This window comes from Alternaria conjuncta (assembly GCF_024043145.1).
Source record: "Alternaria conjuncta strain BMP 0040 chromosome Unknown scaffold_9, whole genome shotgun sequence".
Lineage (NCBI taxonomy): Eukaryota > Fungi > Ascomycota > Dothideomycetes > Pleosporales > Pleosporaceae > Alternaria > Alternaria conjuncta.
The window spans coordinates 919,096-941,614 of NW_026250098.1; the positions used below are offsets into that span (position 1 = coordinate 919,096).

At 53.5% G+C, this 22,519-nt stretch overlaps 4 protein-coding genes across 4 annotated transcripts; 3 read left to right on the plus strand and 1 right to left on the minus strand.

Moving 5' to 3' along the window:
- Nucleotides 1–1,031: 1,031 nt before the first annotated feature.
- J4E85_006775 (uncharacterized protein) lies at nucleotides 1,032–3,034 on the plus strand (the record flags this gene model as incomplete). The annotated part of the gene is made up of 4 exons (XM_051471011.1): nucleotides 1,032–1,620; nucleotides 1,672–1,773; nucleotides 1,821–1,898; nucleotides 2,424–3,034. The coding sequence occupies 4 exons, from the start codon at nucleotides 1,032–1,034 to the stop codon at nucleotides 3,032–3,034; spliced, it is 1,380 nt and encodes a 459-aa protein (XP_051325221.1).
- Nucleotides 3,035–4,901: 1,867 nt separating this feature from the next.
- On the minus strand, nucleotides 4,902–5,796 carry J4E85_006776 (uncharacterized protein; the record flags this gene model as incomplete). The annotated part of the gene is made up of 3 exons (XM_051471012.1): nucleotides 4,902–5,174; nucleotides 5,260–5,495; nucleotides 5,631–5,796. The coding sequence occupies 3 exons, from the start codon at nucleotides 5,794–5,796 to the stop codon at nucleotides 4,902–4,904; spliced, it is 675 nt and encodes a 224-aa protein (XP_051325222.1).
- A 1,908-nt stretch (nucleotides 5,797–7,704) lies between these two features.
- J4E85_006777 (uncharacterized protein) lies at nucleotides 7,705–8,517 on the plus strand (the record flags this gene model as incomplete). Its single annotated transcript, XM_051471013.1, has 3 exons — nucleotides 7,705–7,944; nucleotides 8,045–8,179; nucleotides 8,233–8,517. 3 exons carry the CDS (start codon nucleotides 7,705–7,707, stop codon nucleotides 8,515–8,517), a joined length of 660 nt encoding a protein of 219 aa, XP_051325223.1.
- Nucleotides 8,518–20,576: 12,059 nt separating this feature from the next.
- Nucleotides 20,577–22,073, plus strand: J4E85_006778 (uncharacterized protein; the record flags this gene model as incomplete). Its single annotated transcript, XM_051471014.1, has 1 exon — nucleotides 20,577–22,073. One exon carries the CDS (start codon nucleotides 20,577–20,579, stop codon nucleotides 22,071–22,073), a length of 1,497 nt encoding a protein of 498 aa, XP_051325224.1.
- Between the last annotated feature and the right edge of the window lie 446 nt (nucleotides 22,074–22,519).

Consider the following 22,519-nt stretch of genomic DNA (forward strand, 5'->3'; position numbering starts at 1 on the left):
AAAGCTCGGCAACAGTGCCTCAGAGGGAAGAGAACACATCCTCTGCAACACATGGCCCCAGCATGTCAGCAGTCAGCACTTGGACTTGCCAGTGCCAGTTCATGGACTAATCGCAGCGGAGCTTCCGCGGGCCACCGCCAGCAGCCCTTCTAAGCAGGTCGAGTGGAGCATCATCTCAGCCCTCAGTCCCTCGACTCCGCTGTGCATGGCGTAGCCGGGAGATCCTCAGTTCCGTGCTTCGTACAAGTCACTTTTCACAGCTGGCACTCGGATTAATGAAGCGTCTAGAGCCGCATCCATGTGCTTAATATAACACCTCTAACGGTGCAGGCCTTTGTACCTCAGATCTGATACTGCCCAGCGCAGTGAGAGCAATGCGAAACCGTTGAAACAGACGTCACCACTCTGTGAGGGCGGCATCGCTCGGATGCGAGCTACTTTCTGCAGGTGAAAATGGACCTCCGTCCAGCGAGATTCGGATGCCGGCCAATGCGGATTCCGATGCATGTCGTCAATGGCAAAGAATCTAGCCCGCCTGCACGCCCTGCGCCAGGCAGCGAGGCGTCCACGGTGGAATGCGCCCAGATGCTTAGCCCCGGGTCAATTCAGGGCTGTTCGTCGACCTGGCACGTGACAGCGTGCTGTGAACTGTGGAATTATTCCCGGCCTCGAGGCGCCTCACGCGTCACGACGTTGCACCACCAGGCACCCCACCCGTCTACACCACCACCCCTCTATTATTCTCCGCCATGAAACCCCAAAAGAAAAGCATCCGAGACTTCTTCTCGCCCGTTTCCAGAACCCCTCCGCCTGCTGCTAGCCCGCAAACCACGTTGCCTCAGAGAAGTACACGCCTCCCACCAGTATTGCTGCCCCAGGCTAACCGCACTCCCACTGCAGATGCAAACAATGCGCCTGCCCGTCAGTCAAACCCGCCAAATTCGTCTGGAGTGGCACCGGACGCAAACTCACATGCCGCCCATACCCCGCTTTCCTCGTCAAACACACCCGCGTCCAGCGCGCCGTCCACGATGAGAGCTGCGAGTGCCGATGCGCCGCCTTTCAACCCCTCCCAAACATCCGCAAACTCGGGCGCAAGCAAGCGCACCACATCCAATGGCCAGCAGGTGGTCCTCGACTCGGACGATGATTCTCTACCCGACCTTGACTTTGGTCTACCCACCCCCAAAGTCAAGACCATCGTCACGACCACCACCACACGTTCTAAGCGCATGTCCGAAGACCAAGAGAACGGCCTACAAAAGCCGGCCAAGAAGGCCAAGGATAACAAGAACAAGTTTGATGTACTTGTAAAGACGGCCCACAAGAATCTCGAGACAGAGCGGCAGATCAAGGAGCACAGCGCGCTTTTGGACCATTCCCTTGAAGAACACGCAGACAGTACCCTGGCACTCAACGAGGAGCTACTTGGCCAAGCTGTGGACAATGATGACGACCCAGAGAAAGCGCATCGTCTCCTTCAGGCCATGCAGAGAACGAATGCTACACAGATGGACAACGTCTACCATTTCTTCCAAGATGACTCGGACTCAATACAAGCGCAGCCCAAGTTCCCCATCAGCAGCCTGCCCAAGCATGGATGGGCCTCGATTTTTAAAGGTGAGATTGTTACAATGACGATAGGCTGGGTCCATTGCTAACATGGTCAAGACTCCCACGCCAGGGACCAGGCTTTCATGACCGGCTTTGCACAACAAATCTTTCGAATGCAACAACTGCCCGAAGAACTAGCTTCCTGGATGATTGAATGTAGTGCGTATCACACGAACTTGATGGAATGTCTCCGCTAAGAACTGTAGTTTCCCAAAGCCGGAATGAGGCACTTAGCTGCATATACATTGAAATCTTGGAATCAGAACCTCACAACAAGCACCTCCGTACGCTGCTTGATAACGACAGGCTGGATTCTTTGTTCGGTGCAATGGGGGCCAATACAACTCAGCTCAATGCACAGACTGAATTAGTCCCAATTTCAGTACCACGAACCGAAACTAAAGTCTTGCTTCCTCCGTCACTGGTCTCTGCCGCCAGACTACTTCAACAAGCAGCGCCAGTGTAGGTGGTCTGTCTACATGTACGGTACTTTGCTGACTTTGGTAGGCTACGTTCGAAAGCTCGAAGGCGTGCGCTCTCTATTCTTTGCCACGTGTGTCTGGATGACCGAGTTATTGCAGATGCTCACATATTACACGTCATCCAGGACGCTATGGAAGCTCTCATATGCAACCTTGATAATCACAGAATGACCTCCACCGTAGGGAGTCCTCCACTGCAACACGATACCCAGGCTCTAATTTCTTCACAGCTTAGCGATGTCATCTCTCAACTACTTGTAAAAGTAACGCATCCTCTCCTCCAAAGGAATCTAGTCTGTTCTTTCCCAGCGACTTCACCATTAACAGCATACCTACAACGCCACCTGGCTCTCGCGTTATTAGTCTACCCAGTATCAGTCGACGTAGAACTCTCAGACCCCAAGCTGCCTGACATGATTCACCAATACCTGGACCAGTCTTCGAACTTCCGAATAGACAAGGACACCGACTACGAGCACCTCACGGCACGTTTGACATTGCTTGACATTGCCATTGGGCCTGGCTTATTGAACGTCCCGTATCAGCCCCTATCAAGTCCAACAACGTCAGAAACCGGCTCGTCTCCAGTCAGGGCTCCAGTGCCAGCGTCATCAGAAGTCAAAGATTTCAACAACGAGGTGGATGCGCTTGCTCGGCAGTTTCAACTACTCAGCAACTCCATCGTCGAGGCTGGCGCTGCGGTGGATCTTACCATCATGGACGCCAAAGATTCTATAGAGAGACTACGCGCACGACTAGAGCACGCTGTGCGGATAGGCGGAAAGAAGGTCTATAACGTCTTTGGTGATGAAGATGAACACACGCAGCCAAATCTCAGAAGGTTCTTCAAAGGCACGAGCAAAGACGCGCCGAAGAAGTCTATCTTCGACGAAGAGGACGATGTAGCGGTATCACTAGCCAATGACTCGAAAGCCTGAAAGGCCCTGTAAAGATGTTGCTCCGCAGACAAGTTCAGATCATGCAACGACACTCGCATTGACAAGGTATCAGTCTCAATAAACAATACCGTGCCAATTTACCTCTCGTGGACATCATCTCAATTGCAGAGACAATACCACCCTGCGCATCTTGACGAACCTTTATTGACAGTTGTTGAGAATCAATATGAGATGATCTATCAATACAGAAATGTAACGATAATTCAAGATCATATTGGAAAGTGTCATACGATACTGCGCGCGATCCTATAGTTCTGTAACGCATCTGTGAAAGCGAAGTTCGCATCGCCATTGGCACAGCACTTGGCGCCCTTCTCCGCGACAGCTTCAGGGGGGGATCTACAGGAGAAGCCAAACCGGCGTGTCCCATTCCAGCGCGTCCGTCGTCTTCGCAAACTACCCAATGCGAGAAAACCATGCAATTTCACCTACTGCAATCCTTCGAAAACTAGCGTCTTAGCCAAAGGGTCTAGACAGAAGAGAAAAATCATGCGCGCAGCTGTATCCGTGAGGATGCTCGGTCGCGGCCCACAAGAAGAGATTCATCTCCTCCTGTCACATTGCATGGCGGGGCGACGACGCGGCTTACTCATCTAACTACTGTACGTGCGTGCGTGAGGCGGGTTCTTGGCTGAGAGGCCCGCAGGTCTTGCTCATTAAGAACACGTGTGCAGAGATACTCGTACAGATGGATTACAAGGCAGGCAGGCGGCACGGGTACGCTTCACGAATGGCAGATGCACCTGGCGACATGGGAAACAAGCCCTTCCAGATGCACGATGAGAGAGCTGTGGCGCATGCAAAATGCTGACTCGTTATCTGAGGCGGTGTGATGGTCCACTGACGGAACATGTGCAGGCTAGCAGGTTGCGTACCGTGGAAAGCTGGGAACGGCCTCGGCCAGGGTGCGAAGCGAAGAAAGGGAACGGGGACCTCTAGATTCCGCGCATCTCAAAAGAGCGCGAGTGTTTGGGATAGTACGAGAGAACCAGATTACCTCTGCCTTGAGCACAAGTAGACAGTTGCTGTCCGATCCACGCGCCTCTTCTAGCCCTAACAAAGCGACCGAAAATGTCGCGCATATCGAGCCTACATGCCGAAGCCCACAACAACCCGTGACCCATCCCATCGCAGGGCCATCCCCATACAAACTCCACCTGAAATAATCCCGGTGGTAAAACATACAGCTAGCCCCGTTCTGCCACCACATGCATGCAGGTATCCTTGGTCTCGGTAACAGTTCTTGTTATTTCGGATAGCAGTTTCCGCGTTTGAACTAGATGCCGTTTGCCGATGAACGGTTTGGCGGCTTTGCGGGATGGTCCTTGTAAAAGTAAATGCACTGCTGCACTCGTTGAGAATGCGGATTAGCGGCCTTTGTCCGCGGCGTGTGGGCGAAGATTGTGACAGTGACAGCTGTAGTGAGGGCTTGGGGAGGCTTGATCTGTTTTGGTATTTTGGTGTGTTTGGGGGTTGTGTTTTAGGTCGTGAGTGCGTGGGCCGGAGATGGGAGAATCCAAGCATTGTCATGACCATGTCAACTTGTGATGTCGAAGACTCATATACTATTTCCATGCGGGTCGCGAATCTAAATTAACGCGTGGTATCCAGATCTATATACACAAAGAACGCTAAATGCAGAAACGATGCAAAGCTGAATGAAACCAACAAAGCCAGTCGTAGGGAGTATCAGCGCTGCTGAGTCTCCGTCATTACTTCCACATCACCAGCTGTAGACTATGGAGGGAAAGAAAGAGTCGTTCGATTGGACATGTACGTTCGTTGGCTTCGCTCCCGGCTCTTCCAAAAACCCCTTCTTTTTTTTATTTTCAAATCATTCAACCAACTATATTCCACCAAGTCCGTTCTTCTCGTCAATGTGTCTGTAGCGCTCCTGCTCCATGCGGTACTTGAGAACCATGGCAACGCAGAGTACGAGGATCATGTCCACGCCGACGATGCCAAACGCGGCAGTGAAAACGCGGTCCAGGTACGTGTTGGCGAATGAGGAGAACTTGCCGATGCAACCCCCCTTCTGAGCGGCGACCAGTGTGTTTTGGCATGTGCTGTCCTGGACGAATGGAGGGGTGGTCGAGTTCACGTAGCCGCAGCAGTCGAACTGTTCCTCGTCAGCTTGTGTGCACACCGGCGTGGACGTGCGGAAAATGCGCTTCTAGTGCTGACGCCAGTCATGGAGGACTCACCTTTTGCTGCAGGAGACTCTGAATAAGCGGCGACTCACGGCCCCAGAGTACACTGAGGTTGGTGCGGGTTTGCAGAGTTTCCACCCAGATGGCGATACCGAGTCCGAGTGTGAATGTTGCACAGATGACGACTAGCCAGCCCTGAGTACGAAGCCAGCCTCGGTTTGTTGGAAGGAAGAGTGCAGGGAGAGACAGCAGGAATGTGACGAAAACGAAGATGGCATTGACGACGCCAGCTGGATAAGGTGTTAGTTGATGTTTCTTGAGACTGTATGTTCATAGGCGATGCGTGGGACGGTGCGCCGCCACAGTGGTGCCAGAATATCGATTCCTTCAACACCACCCTCATCGCCCCTTCGTGAAAGTCGTACCTGTCAATGGACACTGGCCGAGCAGCAGGTTCTGTGTGACGTTGTCTACGGTCGGAGTGGCGCGCATCGATTGCTCAGATATGAGGGAGAAGCCCAGCAACAGTCCTCCACATCCGGCGAAGAGGAAATCCATGCCCACAAAGGCCATCATCAGTTTGGTCGGCATCTTGACGGTAGTGAGATTTGACGGAAGAGACTGGAGAGAAAAGAAGGATTGGACAAAGAATGGAAGTCGAGCGCAGCGGAGCCGTCCGGCGTACTCTCGTGAACTACGTCGATCAAAGCGATCAACGCGAATTATTAGATAGAAAGTAGCGAAGAGAAGAGAAGGTGGTAGCAAGAGCAGCGCTCGCGCAGAAAATGCATGGCATTGGGGACACGGGGGCCTTGAGCATTAAGAAGCACTGCGCAGGCGCGTCGCAGTTGGACCACGGCGATGCGTGGGTGGTTTCAGTAGTGTTGGAGCATGGTGGGCGGCCAATCACGGGCGCGAACGGGCATAATGGTTCGATGTTTTGGCGCTGCGACGTCGGTGAGCCACAGACGAGTGGATCGCGGCGTGAGGATGCGACGAGAAGTTTGGAACATTCATCAGGAATTACTTGAGATGCAGTGAACCGCGGCATTTGGCTGTCACGAGGCGCGGTGGTGGTGAGTACCCAGCTGCTGCCTCACGCAGGCCGCCACCAACAGCGCAGGCGTGCGGGACGAGGGAGCAGGCTAGACCGTCGCTGCAAGCGAAGCGAGATCAAACGGGGAAGGTGCGTAAGGGAGGTGCTTGCCTGGTGCTGGCTTGGTGCAGCCGCGGCTTCCAGCACGACCCACGCAGCACCACCGTCGTGGGATGCTCTGGAGTGGCATGAAGTGCATGTTTGGCGGATGGACAAGAGCAGCGGGCGGCAGAGTTTGGCATCTCGTCCGGATGCCTGTCTGCTGCGCGTGTACTGTCTTCTGTCGCCTGGGTAGTGTGGACTGTAAGACGGACAGGAGTGGGAACCGACATTCACCAGTTGACCGTCAATCTGACTTGAGCGGGACTAGCGGCGGCATCCCACCAATCAATACGAGACGAAACAGCGGGGCCTGCTCAGCTGCCTCTAGCGCAGCCCTCGGCCTGAGAGGGACGGCGGACTTTTCATGTGGAAAGGCCGCTGCTGTTCATCTCCAAAAGCGACCTGACAGGCCAAATTCTAGTGGGAAGGGGTCAAAGTTAGTATCAGCACGACGGGCGCGCTGCGCTGCAATCTGCCAGTTCATGCGTGTCGCGACGGCGGCGAGCGAGGCTGGCGGCCAGGGCAATAATTGTCGATCTCCGACTCAGAGCTGTGACCAGGGTTGCGCTCAAGCGCATCCGCCCCCAGTTGTGTGGATAGTTGAGGGCCTGCCCGCACCAAAGCAGCCAAAGCAGCCGTCGAGAGAAATACTTGACCACTCCCGCCGTTTCATTCCCAATACCGTTCGTCCCTTTCCTTCCTCAGACAGCTCTCGGGCTATAACACACCTGCACCACTCCGTCTGTCCCTGCGTGCCCGCCAAGCTCCACAAGCTCAGGGTTCACGAGACCACCGCTGCCTCTTTTTGCACGCTCCCAACGGCGCGCCAAAACAAAGCATCGCCGCACCTGATCCCCCAGGCCGTCTAACAGGTACGTCGCCAGTGTCTTTTCTGTCTCCTGCGAGGCCTGCCGCGCCAGGTCACGCTCCCCGGCACCAAGCCCTTCGACCAGCACCCCCCAGCCACTGGCGCAGCACGGGCCCCCGAGCAATTTAGTGCCTTCCACCGAGCACAGTGCGACCAAGCGTTTCCTCCCCCGCGCACCTTTTCCTTGCATTCCTGCTGCGCCATCAAAGGGACCAGCCCCGATCTTTTAACAGGCCGCGCTTCCTTTTCCTATTGAGGGCGTCCTAAGAGTCTAACCCAACTCAAGCTGTCTGCAGTTCCTTCTGTAACATTTTGCGCGTCTGCCCAAACCACGCAAGAACGCCTGCCAACTCCCCACACTCGGCCCAACTCAGCTTAGGGCCTTCGTCCCCCAAACACTGCGGGTAACCAATCTTTGTCGCGACTCACCACCATGGCCAGCGAAATCACCGAGCACGACCAGAACGCGTCGCCGTCCGTCCACGACGACGGCAATGGCACCATGGGCATGGAGAACCGCGGCGTCAAGCGTGCGCGCGCCGCTGCCGATGACGACGACGACGACGATGACAAGCCCGGCCGCGAGCGAAGAAAGATTGAGATCAAGTTCATCCAGGACAAGTCGCGTCGACACATCACCTTCTCCAAGCGCAAAGCCGGCATCATGAAGAAGGTACGTTGGTGCCCCAGTCGCGCGCATCGTGTGGTGCATCTGGTCCCGCGTCGCTTGAAACCGTTGCCTGCACCGAGCGCTCCGCTAACCTCCACCCCAGGCCTACGAACTGTCCGTCCTGACGGGCACGCAAGTGCTGCTGCTCGTCGTCTCCGAGACTGGCCTCGTCTACACCTTCACCACACCCAAGCTGCAACCGCTAGTCACCAAGCCCGAGGGCAAGAACCTCATCCAGGTACGCTGCAACCACCCACGCGCCTGTCGCATTGCATTACTAACCGCGCCCAGGCCTGTCTCAACGCCCCTGAGCCGTCAAGCGGCGACGCGAATGGCGTCGACAACGACACTGTCGAATCGCCAGAGGACAACCACGCCCAAGTGCCGCCTGGTCAGCCACGCGGAATGCCGCCCAACAACCAGCCCATGCCTCAAGCTTACATGACGCCCGAGGCAGCCCTGCACTACCAGAGCTATCTCCAACAACAACAGCAATCAAACCAGTACCCCATGGCGCAGCAAGGCATGCCCCGCCATCCTGGCGGCCACTACCCCCAGGACCAGAAGCTGGGTTAAACGTAATACACACATACTCTACCACTTTGGTAGCAGGTCACTACTCGGAAGGCGCATAGTAACTGGATAGGGATACCCACATAATGGCAAAAGTAATCACGGTGTCGCTCAACGACCAAGACGCAGGTGCATGCATGCGAGTTCGCATGCGACGGTGTAGCGAGTGAGAAGATATGATGTGGGCACGCAATGTTGGCGGGGATGCACTTGCACTTCCGGACGACTGTACGTCTTACGTGGATATTGGCGCAGTCTGTGGTTTCTTTGTTCTCAGTCGTTTGTTCTCGATCAACATATCTAGCATCTCCTGTCACATTTACCAGGCGCGGTGTAGACCAGATCTATAACTCTACTCATAGTCTCGGTCCAATCCAGCACCTTAATTCACTCCAAGCTAGCCTCGTGGGCCGCTATCCGTGAGGGCTTAGTCGGGTCTGGGCATTGCTTCCTATTCCGTCGCCCGAACTTGCCTTTCTGGGAGAATAAGCTTGCCACCACAACTCAAAACCCTGAAGTGTCCGCGGAACCACTCCTTGAAGTGATTTCTACAAAAACTCACGTTATCCGCTGTTTCGATTTCTCTGCCGTGTCTGGCTCACCGGTGCAAGAACTAATGTCCACACGCATCACTTGACTCCTCTCAGATGCCCTATTACCTCTCTCCACTGGACTGCAACGTTTGTTTCGCAGTGAAAAGCAATGTGCAACGTTGACCCCAGGCTCGTGCGCGACACCGATGACGGCTCGATAACGGCTGGGAGCTGGGAGCAAGGCTCTTGTCGCGTACCGGCTGGACTGAACTAGAGACTCGAGAACACCCTCGAGGAAATGTGACATCCGCAATCGCACGACCATGCCCGCCTAGCGCGCCGTCCTAGATCACACCATGTACGTGGAACCACGTACGTCCTTCGGACTCGATGTACCGGGAGGCTTTGCAGAGCCAATGCAACACTGGTACCGTCTACCTCGAGGTTTGCTTTACCCACTGGCCATAACGACACTCGGTCACGATCACGGCAATACCCTCCAAATGCATGACTACGTGACTGCGGCATCTGGCTAATACGTCGTACCAAGTGGCAGTCATGTAGCACACAACCAGCCGATGGATGCGAAAGGCGCACGCCACCTACTCCTTCGGAAGTATCTCGAGGGCTGGGGTACCTAGAAAGAGGTTGTTGATGAGATGCAAAGAGCGCCACAGTGGAGCGAATGAGGCTGTGCGAGTGTGAAGATGTTCTCGAGATGCCGCTGAGCGTAACTGACAACAAGTCGTGCGATTCCGATATCGCTCTCACATTGACATCACCAAGAAGAGAATGTGTGTTTTGCGTAGGAGAGAGATGAAAGTTTGTCGCGAGATACAGGTGGCCTCAAGACTGACAGCTGTCGTCATAGGGCTGATCCCAATTTAGTCGGCCAGCGGCTCTTGAAAATCACTGCAAGGTTACAGCTACGGTCCGCACCGCGGAAATCCGCCGAAGGATACCTACGCCGGGTCATGGACACAGCATCGATGCAGTGCGACTGAAGTCTTCACGCTTTGTACGCTGTCCTCTGTGCGTCGGGTCGACATGGTGGAACTAACTAGCACTTAGCCTCCATGTCAGTTGTGTAGCGCCTGTGTAGGCATCCTGGGGCCATCTCACATCATTTTCTTGTCTTTGCGTATATGTCGCAGATCAATACTCTTTCAACGTTGATTCTTGCTGTTGGTCGCTTGTGTGCTACTAGACGCGTCATTTCGCCTCCCGGGTGCGGATGTCTTCCCGTAGATGGCCTCTTTACTTCTTTGAGCGGTCCCCGCGTTTAGGAGAGCTAATGCCGGCTCTTAGGGAGGGTGCGTTATAGGGATTGATCGGCGATGTTTTTTGCATGTTCGACGTGTATTCCTTTCTACCTCGACGGTAGGACTTTGGGTCTTGATTAAAGATGCCAACAGCTTATATTTCTAGCACTTGCCGCTGACTATGCATTCAGAGTACACTTCATGGAATTAAAGTATATAGGTTGAGTCGAGCTCAAATATACATCTGGTCACATGCTCCTGGTGGCTTCTTGCCAGTTCTCGGATCACACAACAGCGATTCATTCTAATTTTCTACGACTGATGGTCGAGAAAACGGTAGACAACGCGACACAACTTCGACATTTCTCTGTCGTTCCTGCTCTACGAAACAACCCGTGCTTTCTCGATCATATGTCAAACATCGATCAAGATACCAGAGTTCGTTAATCTCATATAAGTAGAAAGACCACCATTCCTGATGTACAGGGTCCGATCATAAGCATTCGAGTACCCGCATCTACTAACAGGCTTACTGGATCCATGAAGAACGTCCAAACCAAGCCGTGTATACTCCACTACAAGGCGGATCCCAAATTTCACTCGATGCGCATGTCTTGAACAGCTCCGTCGTGGCCATGTTGGGGTATTTGTATTTGGCTTCGTTGACAGCGTTCAAACTGTAGATCTCACTGTTCTGACCAAGCCTTGAGACTCAAGGAAGAATCCAAATAGAGCTTAAGAAAATGACAATAATGTGTATCGTGCACCTGTCTCTCAACCACCATTCCTTTTCCATGCCTTCGCGTCCCTGGCCGCAATGGTATGTCTTATGCCTCTTGCTGGCTCGACCCTATTGTGATCTTGAGAGATATTGTAAGCTTCCTTAGTACAAAATTTACAATGATCATGTTCTCGATTCCGTATACAAGACCTGTTGAACTGGGGAATATGAGTTGTGATGTTTGCTACCACCGAGTTAATAGCTTTATCGATAACCTGAAGCTTCAGCGCGTGGGGATTATATGCCACTGTTGCCTTCGTAGGCGCTTACGAAAGGAAGTATGGAGGTGTGAGTTCGGCTCCGGGGGTTGACAATTGCCTAGGTGGAAGATGTACAAGTGCGAAGATTTTATACACCCATCCCTTCCAGGCATCAGCAGCAGCACATAACTATGGTGGTGTACTTTAGTTGTTGAGTTGAGATTTTTCTGAGTTCCCATGGTTGAGAAACACTGAAGCCCAAGGCTTACTTCGGACACGTGATGGAAGATGTATAGGCTAGATGCTTCAAACGCCTGGAGACATCCCACGCGTCACAAAAATGCCATACGCGTGATGACTTAATTATTGCCGTCCCGGCGTTTGACGCGAGGACTATTGGCCACAATATCGTCTTTGACCCGCGTTTTGAATCGTGCTGGCTGCGCAAGCCTCGTGGATGTCTAGGCTAAGGAGGCCAAGGCTGACGCAGTGTGAAATGACCTGCAGGCCCAACTTCACATATAGACGTAGCTCCAGAAATGCGAGTTTCGTGACGTCCTGAAGTTGCTGTGGGGATGAAAGAGGAAGGTTAATAGGCTTGGCAGTTCGGACCCGTGGACGCGAAAGTGGACCGCGCTAGTGGACCGCGTCGCGTTTGCATGGGGAATCTCTGATGCACTGACGTCTGTGATGGACCTTTCTTCTGCCCAACGCACCGCAACCTCACCTCGCCCTCACCCCTTGGAGCCCGGCAAACGCTCTCCGACTGACGCTCCTTTGACAGATATAAGACCACCCAACTGCCTGCGCGCCTTCGCTCCTTCTACAACCACCTGCGCCGGGCATTGAACGGGCGCGACGGACCCTGCAGGATAGATAGCATCCCCTAGATAGTCACAAGTGTAGCCCTTTGCGCTCGCATAGAGGCTTTGAGGACAGTGAATGCTGAACTGCGCTTCGTCATCTCGGAGGGATTGTGAGCGGGGCGCCGTCCTAAGCAGGAAGGGCCTGGGTGAGGCATCATGGCGGAAATCCTCGAGAAGATAGAGTAAGTACTGATGCTTACCAACCCTCATCCCTATCAACTCGATCGCTTCAGGTCCGCCCGGAGTATTGCTACACGTACCCTCCTGTCGTTGCCAGCAGCTACATCCACATGCCAGACATGGCTAACCTTGTGTCTCACAGCGAGCTTCAACAGCTACCCGAAGCACAACATCTATTCTGCCCTCGAATCGGCGATGACGGATCAGTATACTACGACGAAGACGTTGCGGCATACCCGCCCGAAACCGATCCCACCGAACTCGCCGACCGCAAGCTTAAGCTCGAAGCCGCCGAAGACAGGAAATGGACCGCGCTCAAGGCGACCGAGATACTGGCATTCGACGGAGAGGAGGCAGCACCGCACAAGGAGTGGCTAGTCAGCCGGCTGAACAGCCTCATGCAGAGCTGTGATGTCTGTGTGAGGGTCTTCCACCAGAGCAGAGCCGAATGGCGAACTCGGCTGATCGACTCGTACGACGAGGACAACATTGGTGATTTCTTACAAGTGGTAGACAACCAATGCCTGGGTCGCATACAGAAGGGCTTGGACGATGCCAACGACATACTCAGCAAAGCCGAACCGAAGACGCGCTCAGTCCGACTGTTACCGAACGAATGCACATACGGCTTCTTTGAAGCACTCAGCTGCGACGCCTTAATACGAAACGAGGAACTCCTCCAGGGACACTTCGACGCACCATTCGACATGGTACAGACAAAAAAGCGATTAAAGGTCCAGACATACCTGCCTGCTATGACGAGATTCCTGTTCAGCAGAGTCGACAGACGGCACAAGTGGGCGACGGAGTCATGGTCAACTTTCAAGAGGAACATGCTCAAGTCGGAGTGGGATTGGGCTGTACGGGATTACGTCACGAGTGTCATGATGAAGGTTCAGATGAGCAACTTGGACTTGTCCATCGTACCGCTCTTCTGGGGCGGCATGCGGCTCATAGTAGCAAAGATGGACCGGGACTTGATCACGGACTCTCTACGGGGCCTCGATGGAGACTTCTATCGACTGATGCTTGATCACCTCTCACTGAAGTCTGAGGGCTTCCTCGATCTGATTGCGACCATGAAGCAGCTGCTGGAGAAGTCACCGATCGACTACTGGGACGGCATGAATGCTGTCACCCCTTCCATTGCCACAGTGGTAGAGCAGGTGTTTAATAGCCCTGTCTTCAATCAGCTCCTCCTTGCAACAGCGGAAGCAAATGAGCAGAACATGGACAACCTTCACGCTGCGTTCGCCTGGATACCCGTCTTCCTCGACTCTATCAAGCTATCCAACCTTGGACCGTCTGTACGACCTTTTGCACAAGCGCTACTTGGCCGCTGCCAGTCCGACCGCTACCCCCCTGCGGCTAGAGCATACTGCTACAAGGAAGGCCTCAAAGTACTGGATTACGCCTTCAGGAAGATGGGCGAAGGCAAGACCATCGACAAGTTTGTTGGCCAACCAACAGTTAACGGCATGCTGGATTTGCTATCGACCTTCATACAGTCTCTCGTCACGAGCCTCAAAACCTTCAAGCAAAACAAGGAAAACCAAGAGGATATGCAACTAACCCTCTCAGTGATCGAGCATGCATTCAAGCTGGAAGCGCAGTCTCTCATTATCGAGCGGCAGCTTATTTCTGCGCAGCGGCCATCGCCCACCGAAACGCCCCCATCAAGCCCACTATGGAAAACGGTTCTACGAGCAATAGGGCCCGATAGCTTAGAACTTGCTACGCATTTGCTGATAGCTGGGAGAGGCTTGATCGGCATCGAAACACTGCAGATGAAGTCGGGTGTCGACAAGGTACCCCAAACGGTACGACACTTCAACGACCGTTTCAGACTACTTTCTCAGTCCGTTACCGATGTTGTGGAGAAAATGTCAGAATTCGACCCCAAATTACTGCAAGCCTTGTTCGGACAACAGCCTGCAGCAAGCGCCATCGTCTCACTAATGTTTTCGTCCACGGAAGACACTCGCAACTCCGCTATCGAGCTTCTGAAGGTCATTAGTGGGGAAGAAGAGCGCCGAGGAGCTCTACAACATATCTTGAGAGCTCATTATAGGCACGTTGTTCGAGGCATCTCGGACTCAGTCCGACAAGTTCGGCTGAAGAAGGCCTTCGCTCCCGCACCAAGTATGATCCGGACATGTACCGACATTATCGACATCCTTTGCAACTCTCAAGACGGTATTTTGCGAGGCCGAGAATACGACTCCAACGACGCTGCAGCAACAATGAACCTATGGGAGAGCCTATGGGATTCACTAACGATGATCTTCGCCACCACTGAAGCCTGGAGTAATTTGGGTTTCTACGACAAACACATGATGATGGACTTTTGCCGAGACACTATGCAATTTGCCGATGTTCTGTTCGACCAATGCAGCATCTTTGCAACTGCGCTGAAACCACCGACCGGCGATGAAGAAGAGGCAACATCAAAAACAGCGTTACTCAAAGAGCTGCTTGCTCGGCCTGCAAACGCGATGGAAGGTCTGGCAAAATGGCTTCGACTTCGTGACGAGTTTCTGTCTAGTAAATCCGTCACTTTGATCAGCAAGCTTCTTGTTCGTCTACATCGTGTGTCTATCGAGATCGACCCCGATGCGCTCTCGTACATGGAACGCGTTCTCTCAGGAGACGTCCGCGCGAAGCTGAGTCAGACGCAACAGGCCGAGCTGCAGCAAGCGCTTGAAGAGCATCTGGGCCGCCCGCTCGTGAAGGAAGAAGAGCCCGCGCCACCCAAGCAAGCCTCTATCAGCAAATGGATGGCTCCTGGAACGGCACAGTCTACGGCAGATGCCAAAGCTAAGTTGTTGGCTAACATGACATCTGGGTCTAGTAAGTTCCAGGAGCGACGTGAGCAGATGAGAGCCGCCGAAGCGAAGGCTGCGCAACAGAAAGCTCTCAACGACAACAAGAAGAATACCCAGGAAGAGTTCAAGCGCAAGCGGCAGGCCGAAAAACTAAAGCGCGAACAAGAGAAAGCTGCTGCGATCGCTAAGGCAAAGGCAGCCCGGGGCGCTTCAGGTCTCACCGCCGAAGCCGGCTCTGGCCTCGAAGGCTTAGGTGTCCTGGGCAAAGATCAAGCTGCGAAGGGAGAGGGATTGATGCATTCTTCTGATGAATCATCCGACTCAGACGGTGACATCGATGAGGATTTGTTTGGCATCAAGAAGACTAAGGTCAAAACTGGACCGAAGACGAACATTGTCAACGAAGTCAAGATTCAGATGCCGACGAAGAAGAAGAGAGCTCAGCGTTCTGCCAAAGACATGCGTGCTCGTCTGGCGCCTGATCTCAGCAGTCTGCACCGTACTATCCTTGGCTGGAACTACTTCCACGAAGGCGACTTCCCGCCCAAGTCTAGGCCAGACCAGTACTCTAAGGTTCTCAGTACTTTCCGTACACCTAATGATTACCAGAACACGTTCGAGCCTCTTTTGACTCTGGAGGCATGGCAAGGTTTCGTCAAGGCTCGTGAAGAGAACCAGTCCAAGCCATTCGAGATCAGAATTACGTCGCGAGCTGCTGTCGACATGTTCCAGGAAGTTGGTAGCACCATGACCCACGTTGAGAACAAGGAAGTCTTCATTTCTGAAGGAGACATCATACTCTTCTCGCGGACCAAGTCGCCCTCTGCGAATGAGCCCACATGTCTTGCCAGGGTATTCCGCGTGAAGAGGAAGCAACAGCACATCGAAGTTTCGTACCGGGTCGTACCAGGCAATCCTCTGTCAACCTCACTGCAACCGAACAACACTATCCTCGGCTTCAAACTCGAATCGATTACTTCTCTAGAGCGCGAATACGGTGCGCTTAAAGGTCTTCAGTACTATGATCTGTGTGACGAGATCATCCGCGCGAAGCCCTCTCCGCTTTTGACCTACAAGGATAGCCAGATCCAGCCGCTCATTTCCAACTACGACGTGAACCCGGCGCAGGCGAAGGCCATTAAGTCTGCCATCGACAATGATGCGTTCACGTTGATTCAAGGGTAATTCCAACATCCGCGTGTCGGCAATTACTATACTAACAAGACTGCAGACCACCCGGTTCCGGAAAGACCAAAACAATTACCGCCATCGTTGGAGCGATTCTCAGCGACAGTCTTCGCAACCGCGGCACCGCTATCGCTATTCCAGGCCAGCAACGTTCAGATGCTGCTTCGAAGAAATTGCTTGTCTGCGCGCCGAGTAACGCGGCCGTCGATGAGTTGGTCATGCGTTTTAAGAACGGCATCAAGACCCTCAGCGGCGAGTCGCGCAAACTCAACATTGTGCGCCTAGGTCGTGGCGACGCTATCAAAGCCAGTGTACAGGATGTGACGCTAGAAGAGCTTGTCAACAAGCGACTAGGTGTAGATCCATCGAACGGCAACGACCGAGAAGCGACGCAAAAGCTCTTCCAGGAACACAAGCAAATCTCCGATCAATTGAAGCAGGCCTACCAGCAACGAGATACTGGGGAGGTCAAAGGCGAAGCTGCGAGCAAGCTAGACGATGATATCAACGCGTTGCGCAGGCGGAAGACGGCCCTGGGTACAAAGATTGACAATGTCAAAGATGACGAGAAGCTCGCCGGCCGTAACGCAGACCTGAACCGACGACGAGCACAGGAAGCAGTTTTGAATGACGCACACGTCATTTGCGCAACACTCAGCGGCTCTGGACACGAAATGTTCCAGGGTCTGAGCATTGAGTTCGAAACTGTTATTGTGGATGAGGCTGCGCAGTGTGTTGAGATGAGCGCTCTTATCCCCCTCAAGTATGGTTGCGCCAAGTGTATCTTGGTCGGAGATCCGAAGCAACTGCCTCCAACAGTCTTCTCGAAGAAGGCGGCCGCCTTTCAATACGAGCAGAGTTTGTTCGTTCGCATGCAAAAGAACCACCCAGACGACGTGCATCTACTAGACACCCAGTATCGTATGCACCCGGAGATCAGCTTATTCCCCAGTCGAACGTTCTACGACGGCCGACTCTTGGACGGTGGCGATATGGCCGCCCTGCGCAAGCAACCCTGGCATCAGAGCATGCTGCTGGGACCTTACCGCTTCTTCGATGTCCAGGGTCAGCACCAAGCTGCTCCGAAGGGCCATTCGCTTATCAACATTGCCGAAATCAATGTCGCGATGCAATTGTACAAACGAGTCACTTCCGACTATCCCGATTACGACTTCAAGGGAAAGATTGGCATTATCACACCGTACAAGAGCCAGCTGCGCGAACTCAAACAGCGTTTCATGAACGCATACGGTCAGAACATCATCGAAGATATCGACTTCAACACTACAGATGCTTTCCAAGGTCGTGAAAGCGAGATCATTATCTTCTCCTGTGTACGAGCCTCTCCGTCAGGTGGCGTTGGTTTCCTCCAGGACATCCGTCGTATGAACGTCGGTCTCACACGTGCCAAATCGTCTTTGTGGGTGTTGGGTAACTCCGACTCGCTTATGCGAGGAGAGTTCTGGAAGAAGCTCATAGTAGACGCTAAGGAGAGAAAGCGGTTCTCTGCTCAAGACGTCCCAAAGATGCTGCACCAGCATTCTAGCAAGTTCCCGGCGCCAAAGGAGGGTTATGTGCAACCTAATCGTCCCACACCAGAGGTCAAATTAGAAGTAAAGTCAGAGCCCATGAGCAGGGCTGCCAGCAATCAGTCGAGTACCTCTTCAGAATCAGCGCCCAAGGCTATCAAACAAGAGATCAAGTCGGAGATAAAGAACGAACGAACACTTGTACATCACGAGAAGCGCAAGTTTCAAGACAGCAACGACGCAGGCGTAATCAAGCACGAGAGTAGCGACGCCGAGATGGAAGACGCTCCGTCTGACTCTGCCTCCAACACTATGAATGGTGGCAGTGGACGATCAACCCCGGCTGGCATGGCCGATGCCCAACGCAAGAGCTCAACGCCCAGTGGAGAGACGAGTAACGGAACGCATGGCGCGGTCGCTCCTCCGCCGGGGGATGTCATTGGCGGCATGTCGATGGCAAAGCCCAAGATCCGCAGACGACCTCGCGAACCACCAAACCCTTTTATCAAAAATAAGAAGCCAAAGAATGGCTGATTGTACATTATCTGGCCAACCGGAGCTGCTGGAGCAGCATGATTTCCTTATGTATATGATTTGGCAACAGCTACTTCTAGTAGTCTGTGGCATCATTTGGCGTGGCGGACACTTTGATCAGCATTGTCTGGCGTTCTGTCGCGTTCCTGTGTATATGTAGCTATCCGACATTATTACTTCCTGGGCCATATGCCCTGATATCGTATTAGATGAAGATCGGCCACGATGCCTAAAGGGGCGCTCTGTGGCTGAGATCTGGCAGGTAATGATCGACGCGCGTGCCGTGAGCTGAATCGCGTTGAGTGTGAACTACCGTACGTCTTTCCCGACGTCGGGGAATATCTAAAGCGTGTTATAGCCTAGAGCGTGCAGTTCGGCGTCTTCTAGACATCAGAGCGCAGTGCATTGATCACGACTATGCGTGGTCGCAGCATCGCAAGTGCGTGAGGGCCACGACTTCCTCTGGCTAGTCAGGAGTTCCTGTACCACCGTGACGCACACCGCCCATTCTCAATTATTGGATTCTGCACTCCACATCATTCAAGCAAAAATCGACAGTCCCTTGTCGCGGATCATTCTGCATCGGCATATGCCTCAATGCATCAAAGCGCGATATCAGCAAGGCGCTCCCCTCGTCGCCGGATCAAGCAAGCCGCACTGCCCTCAATCTCTACCTGTACTACATCGCCACCAATCACCATCGTGCACTCGTACTACAAAGCAATGCGCCCAGTTATCGTCATCGGCGAGCGACACATTCTCCAGATCGTGGCTGGCTTGCAGCTTGAGTTCCGCGGCGATTTCTGAAATGTTTTGTGGGCAAACAATTAAAGTTTGTGCTCCTCGGCTGCAAACATCCTTTGCGTCGCGGAGATTCCACTACTTTCAAATGCTACTCCCTGCTCCTATCATCTTAACCTTTCCAGGGCAAATACATCTCCCGATCTATGCGACCTCATTGTCGGCTACCGGCTTCGCTGTCAATACGCTGTAGTGTCACGTTGCTCACCTCACGGCATCACGAGCTCGAGAAGTGATCCCTACACTCAGATCCGCCCCTGATTACACCACATTACTTTCCTCCTGTCGAATTTGAGAAACTGTCTTATCTGCAGCAAGCTTAGGCGCGAAGAAAGCTGCCGGTCGCCATACTTCCTAGACACTAAGGCCAATCCCGCGTCGCCTCTGCCAATCACCGAAGCCAACCCTCCACCTACCCCTGCTTGGGGTTACAGCCAACAAGCAGCGGTCTTCGTGAGATACAACACTACTGCGTCTGCTGAGTTACCCATCTCCTGGCTGTACCACAATCTGAGCCAGCTTTCCCTGCTAAGCAGTACTTACAGCTCACGTTTAGGCATCGGATTTGAATGAGGACTGTGGTTCCCAAGTCGGTTTTGAGGGTACCTAGCGCCAGATTGCAGTCATGATGTCGTCTGCTTCGACAGAAAATCTCTTGAACTCGTTTCCAATGTTCGGGAATACCAGATGGAGTGTTCTTGAATATACTGGGGCGTTGGGAGAGACGTGTAAGATGAACACAAGCGTGTCGTCCGAGTCGCTCAAGCGCAATTCAACGGCCTCGACGCAGGACGAAAACACCCCGCCGACCACTGCAGGGACTCCACCGACTGGTTATGGCTTGTCATCACCGGTGCACTTTATAGACGAGTCTGGGTGCCAACGAAGACGCAAAGGCTCTTTCCTCAACCATACCCCACGACATTTCGAAATGCGGTCGTCAAAGCCACTCGACGTGTACCAACCTTCCAGAAGTTTCAAAGAGAACTACTCGCGTCCAAGAACGTCTCAAGGGTTCCGTTCACCCAGCAACAATCGTATCGCTGCAAGTCCACGTGCTTGTAGCTCGTCAACAGCGTCACATGCTACTGGAAGGTCCACGACGATTGAGTCTCGGGAGGCAATCGAGCTTGACTCCAAGGAAATATCATCGCCGTCGTCACTTCAGGTCTATCAACCGTCAGCCAGGCCAAATCGACGCTCGTCCTCCGTTCCTTTGGCCAGAGTGCTTACTTACGAGCCTTGCTCCGCTTTGTCTTCCGAGCGTACAGGTCGCAATGCCAGTATTGGAAACGCAAGCATCCCAACCAGTCGCCCACAAGAAAAGAAGCGCCAGCGCCGCCAGACGCCATTCAAAGTAACGATGCCGAATCTGACGAATGCCGCACGACATGCGCCACTGGAGCCACTGGTAGCCAAGCACCGACGCAAGGCTAGCTATGACACCATGAGCGAGCTGCTACCTGAAATCGAAACCGAGCAAGTTGGAGAAATGGGTACTTTTGGGGTGATCCAGAGATACTTCGATAGCCAGACGGGCGGTCCAGTATCTGTATCGAAGGCGATTTGTCACGCCTACTCACCAGACCCACGAGATGTTCCCCTCCCAGTTTCACCTGGGCCTACTCTTCCAAAGTCGACCAGAGAGCCTATCGATATCTATGCCATTGGTGAGCCAGACCTGCATGAGCCGCCACCGGCAGTACCGGATCGAAGTCCAAAGCGGCTCACGAACCCAAGCTTCCCAACCCAGATCGAGCCAGCCGTCTCCACGCATGAAGAGTTTGTCTTCGTAGACGAGGAGCAACATTCGTTGTATGACGACGACAAGCAACTGGAGTGCGATCTCCACGTTCGGAAGAAGCGAATCTCAAAACGCCTTGACGTAGGACAGGCTGGCCGCGTAGGTTCCTCGCAGGTAGGACGATTGGCGCCACCAATTCTCAGCCACGATGCACTGACAGCGAGTGCTGATCTTGGTCTGAATGATCTCAGCTACTACCTGAAGCATACTGGACCATCTACAGACCCTCAGTCTACGGCACAACCGCGCAAGCAAATGAAGCTGTTCAAAGTCAAACAGCGCAAGACTCTGGCTGCTCGCGTCGGATCAGTGGAAGGCTCTCCTCAGCGAGCACGCAGACAGGCGCCTATCCCGACGTGCGCCCGCGAGATGACCACGTCTGGAGGCGCGCGACATCTTAGGATCGTTATACCGACCGAAAGCCCTCGCAACACTCAGCTGGTTGCTGTTCCCACATCTCAACCTCCAAAACAACGACGCTCCCGACATATCGCCATCACATTCGACGAGGAGATGCTGAATCCCCTCGCCAGCCCGAAAGTGGAGCGTATAATGGCCAGCCATGGGCGTCGTTCATTCTCCGAACCAGCTCCTGTGTCGCCGCGGAGCCCGAAGAGGCTACCCAAGTCACCAAAGCTGGTGCCTGCTGATGACCACCCACTAGCGATATCTCCCGAGCCACGGTCAAACCGAGAAGATCAGACGAGAGCTCGGAAGCTGCGAGACTTGCAGCGCATCAAGCGCAAGCCATTGCCGACGTACGAACAGAAAGAGCAGCATCCCGAGCCGGTTGCTGGAGCGTTACCGACGCCAGCTCACACACCAGAACCTCTGTCAGATTCAGTCGCGATTGACAGTGGTCATGACGAGGTTGCCGAGGAAGAGAGTTCGATCAGCAAGATGGCACGGATGCAGGAGAGGGCCATGTTGCTGCAGAGACAGAACATGGAGCTCACAGAGGCGCTGGCGAAGATTGTGGGGCTCGACCTTGAAGATGGAGATCTGAAGCCGGAGGACGTGCTAAGAGCAGTCAGGCAGGTCAAGTTCTCGCGATAAAGATAGCAATAGGTGGATGCGAGTGGGTACTCGATAAATCTGCATTGCAATTAAATATATCTTTAGTTTGTGTCTGGGTCCTGTCCATGCTTTGGTGTCGCAATAGGATCGTGACGAGCCGACACGAGGAAGCTCCTGAAGATCATGACGAGGCTTCCCTGAATGTTCCAAATATAGATCTGGTTCCTGGATGCTTGGCACACCGTCCAGCTATCGCAACGAATCGTGTAACCACCTTGCTGAGTACCCAGGCATCTTGATAATCAAACCGCTGTACTGTTCTCGTATATTCAACGTCTCAAGTATCGCTATCAAGCTCACATCAAGCTATCGGTTGCCGCGACCTTCTTCACCGCCTGCTTATCGATAAGACACCAAAAGACCCCCGCGACGCCCAATCCCGCGCGTTGGCACCAGCTGTAGAAAGACTGGCCGATAGCGTCGCA